At 34.7% G+C, this 10,115-nt stretch overlaps 1 protein-coding gene across 1 annotated transcript; it reads left to right on the top strand.

Annotated features, from left to right (window-relative positions):
- The first annotated feature begins 5,330 nt into the window (after positions 1 to 5,330).
- On the top strand, positions 5,331 to 6,836 carry LOC142639494 (uncharacterized). The gene is made up of 2 exons (XM_075813659.1): positions 5,331 to 6,341; positions 6,477 to 6,836. Exons 1-2 carry the CDS (start codon positions 5,331 to 5,333, stop codon positions 6,834 to 6,836), a joined length of 1,371 nt encoding a protein of 456 aa, XP_075669774.1.
- The last annotated feature ends 3,279 nt before the right edge of the window (positions 6,837 to 10,115 follow it).

Below are 10,115 nucleotides of genomic sequence, written 5' to 3'. Positions count from 1 at the left end.
GTAAATTTCAAAATTTAAGAACAAGATAACGTACTTTGAAGCGGTGAATTTCAAAACAAAGATTAGAATAACTTGGGAACACTTTTAATCTTCGCTCCAATTCCACTAACGCCGAAGAAGTGTGGTCTCTCAATCAGTTTCTAAGGGAGAATAATAGAGTGACTTTCTCTCACACATATACACACTTTTACAATAATGTCTCACTCTAATAATATTCTGCATGTTTCTCCATTTGTATCTAACTATCTAATTGGACTGGCCTTTTGGACATTTTCAATTGGGTTTTAGTATATGCCTTGGAGTGGGACCAAAAGGGACCAATAAGACACTAGTTCCAATGGGCCCTAGGCTTTTCTGTCAACTCTTGACAAGTCCAAAGTTACCATTAATTATATCTAATACCACTATATAAATATAGTTGCACTCTAGGCTTTATTTATAAATTATATCCCAAGACTTTATTATACATGCAACCCATTTATAAAATATTCGTAGTAATACAAAGTCATAAAAGTAGACTGCCACTTTGAAGATTACTACATCTTAATTCCTTGAGTACCTGGTTTAATCCTTTAATGTTATTCGTCATATATTTATGAAATCCAATTTCATAAATATATACTTTAGTAACTCTTTACTAAAGTGGTTAGGCCTAACACTCTGAATAACCAAACTCATTAAACTTATCTCAAGGGAATATTTTATATCTTTGTTAAGATACTATGAATTCTATCTTAAGAATATATGTTCCGTTAACACTAAATGTGGCTACCCAACATATTGAGGTTTTGATCGTAACTTTAGATCTCACTCCTGATATATCAAAGCAACCTGCAATTCATGATCAAGTCCATTATTCTCTCAAGATTAAAAGTTCATGTAAATAGAAGTCGTGAGATTTATTATTCATTTGATAGTCGTTAGGAGAATAATAAATCTCACAGCGGTCCAGTTCAATATGTTTTAACTCTTAAAACATATCAACATGCCAACTAGAAATCTCCATTTTCATGATCAAGACAAATCGTCTTAGTTGATATGTTATAGTCTTCGCAGATGAAATGCCCAATTTCATCACCAACTACGAACTAAAATTCTGAGTTTACAAAAAACTAGTGATTTATATCTTCTGTGACTTTTCACATAAATCACATCTATGCATCTCATGGACTATATGATAATGTCCCAATATTTATGCTATCATTATTTTTAGATAATAATAAAACAACTTTATTAATCACAACATTAATGTCATACATAACATCATACAACAGGATTTAAGGGCACACATCCTAACAATCTCCCACTTGCCCTAAAGGCTATTGTGCACTAATCTAACTCCCATCTCTTCCAAATGTGACTCGAAAATCCTTTGGGGCAAGACTTTGGTCAAGGGATCCGCTAGATTCTTTGCACTATCAATCTTTGCCACTACTACATCTCCACGAGCAACAATGTCTTGAATGATGTGGTACTTTCTCTCTATGTGCTTTTCTTTCTTGTGATTCCTTGGATCCTTGGATTATGCAACAACTACACTATTGTCGCAGAACAACATGATAGGAACTTGCTCAATTCTCACAACACCAAGATCAGAAAGGAATTTCTTGAGCCAAACAACTTCCTTTATCGCTTCACAAGCAGCAACATATTCAGCATCCATGGTGGAGTCGGCAATACAAGATTGCTTAACACTGCTCGATAGAAAATCACCTCCCTCTCTCTCTCCCAAAGACTTCTCTCTCACACTGTTCATCTTCCCCGTTCTTTCTTCGGTCTAATCCTTGCATTTTTACTTTGGTATGATCTCTTTTCTATCCTTTTATCATACATTTCATGCATTTTGACCTAACTTTCGGGATTTTTGAAAATTGATGAAGTTTTTGTGAAATTTTTGGGATGGGTTTCGTTTAAATGATCTTAAATGTTCATGCATTGCATCACATTTGCATTTTAACAACGATTCATGCATTTTGGATGTGTGTTTACTATGTTGAAATGATGTTTGCTGGTAGGTTTGGATTGGGCTGAGCCCATGATGTTCTTATTGTTGCATGTCACATGCTTATGTATTTTTCATGCATACGTACCATTTTTCTCTATCTTATTGATATTGATCTATTTTGGTACTTCTCTCTCTCTCTCTCTCTCTATCTCTCTCTCTCTCGGTTAGTTGCTTTATGACACCTAAATGTAAGTCCACTCTGTCCCAGAACCCTTTTCATTTCAGGGCATCTACTTTTGATTCTACTCCCTCACATGTCAGGTTCCGGGATGATAAAGCCCTTAAGGACTTTTTGGAGAACTTTTCTCGACGAGCCATTCATTCGGAATGCCAAGTCATCCTATCAGACTTTTTCGATACTGACCTTCCCATTGTCATCTACAGTAGAGGTTGGGAGTCACTTTGTGACGTGTCGGTCACTTGTCCCTCCATGATCATACAGGAGTTTTACTCCAATATGCACGGATTGTTTACACCGTACCTCAGTTCTCAACTCTTGTTAGAGGTATGCATATTGTAGTCACTCCGGATCTTGTATCTGAGGTGCTAAATGTTCTGAGGGTAGCACATCTTAATTACCCTGGCTGTCATCGTCTTAAGACTTGATAACGCCTTAAAATGTATACTTGTTATATATTTATGTGGGCTTTATCTCCTTATTACTATGCTTAATTTGTATAATTAAGCCATGATTTGCATTAGTCCCTATTATTTATCTTTACATAATTTTTTGAATAAGATACCATTCATTTTGTGTAATTTTCTACTTTCAGGAAATCATGTGAGAAAGGTGAGTTTATGAGAATTTGTGAGAGAATGGAGGCCAAACTAGAATTAAGTGGAGATAAAGGACCAAGCTTAAATGTCTAAGGAGGTGCAACTGGAGTGCTTGGATTTTCTACTCTGATTGGAAGCTTCAAATAAGGAAAGAAACTAAAGAGGCAGAATCTGAAAAGGAAAAATCTGATTTGAGTACTGATCAGTATTTTGGGCGTATCTCACTCATAAAAAATCCAATTGATATAAGACTAGATGGGTTGGAACCGTGATTTAATTATCTACAACTTTCTAGTTTTGCATTTTTCAAAATTTACAAGTTTTGAAGGCCGAAAGTAACTCACAACTTACTGTTGTAAACCTGGACGGAAATTAAAATAGTAAAAGTTTTATTTTCTTTGGACACTTTTATATTAGGGTTTTGAAGGGAGGCTATGTAGAACAAATTTTGGAAAGAGAATACCTTGTATTTTCCTTTCTCTAATGGCAGCCTAAACTCTTTGCTAGGGCTAGGGGTTATGTTTCTTCTATACAGTGTAAATATTCAATGTGATTCTTTCTAGGGTTTATCAACGACATATTTGATTGTTCAATTAGATTTCTTTTGATGTATTAGTTCTTCCATGCTTTTAGTAAGTTCAATCATGTTTTTCTTATTGTTTAGATGAATTTCTAATAGTTTCAAATAGAAATCAGATTTTAAAGTGAATGGGTTTTTCTAAAAAACTTTTCTAACCGCATTATTAATCGAGGTTATCATGCGTTCTTGAATTGTCTCAGTTCAACCGAATCATAAGTTTTTAATTGTATAAGAACAATCAATTATGAAATAGATATTTTCTTAGATCACAAAGAATCTCATATTGATATAGGGAAACACCCCGATGCCCTAGTCTTTACATTATTGATTTAAATAAGTTTTTATTATTATTCTCGTTAACAATCATCAAGCAAAAGTATTTTTCTTCTTCACCAAAATTATTATTTGATTATATTGTCTTTGAATTTACCCTGCTCCTTGTAGTTTGACCTCAGTACTCTGAGAATTATATTGCTACGATCTCCTGCACTTGGGAGTGAGCAAGCAATTTTGGCGCCGTTGCCGGGGAGCTGCTGCGTGTTCAGATGCATTTTTTTGGGAGCAAAGCACAACCGGTGGAAATTCTTCTATTGGTAAACTTCGTTCCATTTTTTTTTTCCCTTATTTTTTTTTTTATTTTTCTGTTTGTTTGTTTTTATTTTGTTTTATTTGATTGTGTATTCATTGTTGCATGAGCATTTGGGTTAGAACGAGAGAGGCAGATTAGAAAATTTTGAAACATACTTTGGTAATCTTTTTGACACACCTTTGCCTTCACCTTCTTCATCAATCATGGGTGATGGAACACGTAATAATCATGAGGAGAATAGAAGAACTATGTATGAATTGTTGCATCTCACACAAAATTTTGTTCCTTCATGCATCATGTTTCCACCTAATGCACCACATGTAGAATTGAAACAAGGTTTATTAGCAATACTTCCTGATTTTAGGGGACAAGAAAATGAAAATCCTTATGTCCATGTTAGAGCTTTTGAAGAGGTAATTAGTAGTTTCTATCCACAAAATGTTATTGAGACTGCTAAGTTACATTTCTTTCCTTTTTCACTTAAGGATAAGGCAAGAAGTTGGCTTTACACCTTAAAACCTACGTCTATAGGTAGTTGGGGGGAGATGATCAAAGGGTTTTTTAAGAAACATTTTCCTCCCCACAAAGTCTAGCAAGTAAAAAAAAGGATAGCTAGTTTTTTCCAAGGAGAGAATGAGACCTTATACCAAGCTTGGGAAATGTACAAAGATCTTTTCAATTTCTGCCCAACTCATGGGTATGAAGATTGGAGGTTGGTTAGCTATTTTTATGAAGGACTTACACCTAGGGACGAACAGTTTGTTCAACTCTCATGCAGAGGGGACTTTTTACAAAAAGAACCCGAAGATGCAATGGATTATCTTGATGAGATAGCTGAAAATTCTAACACATGGACTGGACGTAGCCCTATGGACTCCATTGATAGGACTAGAACTAACACTACCACTTCTAGTGGAAGTGTTTTTAAGTTAAGGGAAGATGATAACATGAGTGCAAAAATCAGCATGTTAACTAAAGAAATTGAGCTACTCAAAATGAAAGGAAGTAAGAGTGTTAGTGCTTCCTTTAGAGAGGACCCTATGGAGGTGTATAAAATCTGTCATGAGATAAACCATGCTGCAAATTAATGTGCATCACTTTCATCATTTTTAAATGTGCCAGAAGAACAAGTACATGCATTTAATTCATATTGGCCAAAAAATTCTTCATATTCTAATAATTATAATCCAAATATGTGAAACCATCCGTATTTGAGTTATAAGAGTGACAATGTGTTGAATCCTCCTGCTCCAAGGAATTTTAATTCACCACATGCATCATCATCATCATCATCATCATTATCATCTAGAACTTCCTTAGAGGATGCACTTAGTACTTTCATTCAAAAGCAAAGTGAGCAAAATCAAATGTTTGAATCCATGCTCACTAGGCTAGATGAAGAGGTAAGAAAGACCAAGAGTCATATAACTAGGCTTACAAATTCATTGAGTGGGATAGAGAGAGGGAAGTTTCCTTCCCAAACTCAACCCAATCCCATCAATCAAAATCTAAAAATTGGCTCTAAGGATAAACATGAGGAAGTAAAAGCTATGACCATTTTGAGGAGTGGTAGAGAGATTAATAAAAGTGCTTCTTTAATAACTAAGAAATCTAAGGAGACCCCAGTTGAAGAAGAGAATGTTGAAATTGAGTCAGTTGGGCTTGATGACATTGAACAATGCCCAATCCCTCCACCATTTCCACAAGCCTTAAAATTACCTAGGAAATTGGACACTGCATCTGAGATATTAGAGCATTTGCATCAAGTCAAGATAAATTTGCCATTATTGCATGTTATCAAGCAAATGCCTGCATATGCCAAGGTAATTAAGGACTTATGCACCATCAAGAGAAAGCATCATGTGAAGAAGACCGCATTCCTAACAGAACAGGTAAGTGCAGTTATTCAACATAGGACCCCACCAAAGTATAAAGATCCAGGTTGTCCTACGATCTCTTGTACTATTAGAGATTGCATCATGGAGCATGCATTACTAGATCTTAGGGTAGGTGTTAATTTGATCCCTTTCAGTGTATATCAAAAACTTGGACTTGGTGAGTTGAAACCTACTTCAATAACTTTACAGTTGGTTGATCGCTCTGTAAGGGAACCGAGAGGGATTGTTGAGGATGTGTTGGTGAAAATTGAACAATTTTATTATATGGTTGATTTTATTGTTCTAGATTTCCAACCTGTTTTACATCCTAGTGTTTATACCCTTATTATTTTGGGTAGACCTTTCCTTGCCACAACTAATGCTTTAATTAATTGCAAGAATGGAAGGATGCAACTCAATTTTGGTTCCATGACTTTGGAGCTAAACATATTTTATGTGGCTAAACAACCACATGAGAATGATGACTGTGCTTATGTGAACCTCATTGGGGCGGTGGTTTAAGAAGATTTTAATAAGAATTGTTTTTCTGATCCTCTTGAAACTCTTTTTAATAATTATTTTGGTTCTTATGATTTAGAATGTGATAATCATGTATCTGAAAATTTTTCTTTGTTGGATTCCTCACAGGTTTTGGAAGAACAACAGATGATGGCAATTAATAAAGGATGGAAGCCTTGCTTTGAGGAGCTACTAGAAAATGAAAAAAAGCTCGTGCATTCAAGTGAAGAGGCACCACAGCTGGAGCTTAAGCTGCTGCCCGGTGGTCTTAAATATGCATATTTAGGCCCAAGTAAGTTAAAACCTAGGTGGGATGGCCCTTTCATTGTAAGGGAAATGTTTAAACATGGAGTTGTAGTAGCAGAGGACCCTAGGGGTGGTAGAATTTTGAAAGTAAATGAACAAAGGTTAAAACCATACTTAGGGGAAGTTATACCAGAGGAGGAGACTCTGTCACTTGAGATTCCTATCTATTGGGATGCTACTTGAAATCTGAAAGAGCCTTATGAAATTGTACCATATTTTTTTCTTTGTTTCCTTTTTCTTTTTGCCTTTTTTTTTTTTGTTTTGTTATTATTTTTCTTTTGTGAGCTAACATTTGTAGGTGTGAAAGAAATTTAAAAAAAAAAAAAAAATTTAAATGCTAAAGGTAACTTCTTCCTTTTATACTTGAATTTATTTTGGCTTTGATACATTGAGGACAATGCAATATTTTAGTTGGGGGGAGAGGTCTACACATTTTGCTGCACCTTGCATGGTTTTTTTCTTTCTTTTTTTGTTGCAACTTTTCAATTCTTAAAAAAAAAAAAATTTAAAAAAACCTTGAATTTGAATGCAGAAGAGTTATAAGCTTTATTTTTATATCATGTGATGGAATCAATAATGCTGAGTTGGTTATATTATTTGTTATATTAAGACTTTTTCATGAAGAGCACAATTGGAAACTTTTGAGCACAATAGCCAGGTTAGTGGACGGTTGGATGTTGGATACATGGTTTTAAAAACCGAACCGGGAATAAAACCGTTTTTTTCAAAATTTCCGGTTTTTGACCGGTTTTTCCCGGTTTTTGACCGGTTATTGACCGGTTTTGGAATATATAACCGGACCGGACTGCACCGGTTTTTCCGGTTGAACCGGTCGGACCGGCCGGTCCGGTCCGGTTTTTAAAACATAGGTTGGATATGCATGGATCATGAACAAGCTAGATAAAAGCTGAAACTCAACCCATATAGAGAGTTCTTGAGTCTTACTTTTCTTTGTGAGAGTATATCTTTGTTTAAACTCTTAAATTTCTTTCATATGCTTTAATTTTTTAAAAGATCTTTATATTTTTTGGTTGACTACTGGAAACATTATGGGAAGATATACCATGATCTTACTTATTTTTGTCCTTAGGCATGCTGGTTTATGTGAAATTTTAGGAGATGAGAGCCTAAGACCACCAATTTTTTTGTCACCAGCTAAACAAATATTCAGCCTACCTTTACATTAACCATTGTCACCATCATTTGAGCCATGGGAAATACTTCTACAATACCACAAAACATTTTTATTTATGGGTATTCTCATGGGGGTTCAGGTTTTGAGCAATTGATATGTTTAGATACCACCATTGTCTCTCTTTTCTTCAAAGAAAAAAAAATCAAAAAGAAGAAGAAAAGAAAAAGAGAAAAGAAAGATCAAAAAAAGAAAAAAAAGAAAAGAGAAAGAGGAGACATACATAATCAATCAATAAAGCATTGGTGTCTTACACATCTTTCATGTATTTCAGAAGGGTTGAGTAAAGGTTATTTTGATTCAAGTGGTTGTTATCGCTATGAGTTGGGTTTGGCTTGAATTTTCTACATTTGATTCATATACCTCATATTTCAAAGAGAGCAGTTGCCTTCATACGATTATACTACCACTGAGCCTAAAATCCTACTTGAGCCTAAAATCCTACTTGATCCTAAAGGTGCATAGCTGGTATGTGTTTGGGATAAAAACTAGGGATGAGAATGATATTAACCTCGTGTTTCCAGGAATTCAACATCCTTTCCAAGAGATCTTTTTCTGTTGTTTTAGCGGCTGCTTTTGTATACACATGTGATATTCTTAAAACTTCTTCTTTCCTTTTTATTCACATGTGATTTAAAGAGAGAAACCATTACTTCTATGCGTGTTCTTTCAGAGTGTTGATGACTCAAGAGAGGTTTTGGAGTAAAGGCTCTAATCTAGATTATTTGTGGTGTATGCCTGTTCGGAAAAGCCAGTTTGATTGGAGGGGCTATGCACACACACACTCCAAAAGTGAAGCTAGTGAAAACTCTTTAATATGATGAATCGTATCCCAACTCAAAATTGAAAGTTCATCTGTATGATATAATGATAAAGTAGACTAACATTTGCTGCAGAAATTTTCAGGAAACTTTTGACTTTTGTGGGTAAAGTCACTGCAAACCTTCACGGGAGTAAACTTGTCCACTAGGATGACCTAGGGGTTCAAAGACTTGCTGCACATGGGAAGTGCAGTCTCATAGCCTACGAAAGTGGCTTGTATTTTAGTTTTAATTTTTCACTTTTAGTAGACATGGGTGCTTTGTGGATTGCTAGGGACTAGCAAGATTTAAGTTGGGGGGTGTGATAACGCCTTAAAATGTATACTTGTTATATATTTATGTGGGCTTTATCTCCTTATTACTATGCTTAATCTGTATAATTAAGCCATGATTTGCATTAGTCCCTATTATTTATCTTTACAAAATTTCTTGAATAAGATGCCATTCATTTTGTGCAATTTTCTACTTTCAGGAAATCATGTGAGAAAGATGAGTTTACGGGAATTTGTGAGAGAATGGAGGCCAAACTAGAATTAAGTGGAGCTAAAGTACCATGCTTAAATGTATAAGGAGGTGCAGCTGGAGTTCTTGGATCGTCTACTCTGATTGGAAGCTTCAAATAAGGAAAGAAACCAGAGAGACAGAATCTGAAAAGGAAAAATCTAATTTGAGTACTGATTAGTATTTCAGGCGTATCGCACTCATCAAAAATCCAATTGACACAGGACTAGATGGGTTGGAACCGTGACTTAATTATCTACAACTTTCCAGTTTTGAGTTTTTCGAAATTTACAAGTTTTGAAGGCCAAAACTAACTCGCAAGTTACCGCTGTAAACCTGGACGAAAATTAAAATAGTAAAAATTTTATTTTCTTTGGACACTTTTATATTAGGGTTTTGAAGGGAAGCTGTGTAGAACGAATTTTGGGCAGAGAAAACCTTGTATTTTCCTTTCTCTAATGGCAGCCTAAACTCTTTGCTAGGGCTAGGGGTTATGTTTCTTTTATACGGTATGAATATTCAATGTGGTTCTTTCTAGGGTTTATCAACGATATATTTGATTGTTCAATTAGATTTCTTTTGATGTATTAGTTCTTCCATGCTTTCAATAAGTTCAATCATATTTTTCTTATTTGTTTAGATGAATTTCTAATAGTTTCAAATAGAAATAAGATTTTATAGTGAATGGGTTTTTCTGAAAATTTTTTCTAACCGCATTATAAATCGAGGTTATCATGCGTTCTTGAATTGTCTCAGTTCAATCGAATCATAAGTTTTTAATTGTATAAGAAAAATCAATTATGAAATAGATATTTTCTTAGATCACAAAGAATCTCATATCGATATAGGAAAACACCCCGATGCCCTAGTCTTTACATTATTGATTTAAATAAGTTTTTATTATTATTCTCGTTAACAATCACCAAGCAAAAGTATTTTTCTTCTTCA

This window comes from Castanea sativa, chromosome 6 (assembly GCF_040712315.1).
Source record: "Castanea sativa cultivar Marrone di Chiusa Pesio chromosome 6, ASM4071231v1".
Lineage (NCBI taxonomy): Eukaryota > Viridiplantae > Streptophyta > Magnoliopsida > Fagales > Fagaceae > Castanea > Castanea sativa.
This window is presented reverse-complemented; position numbering and strand designations above follow the sequence as displayed.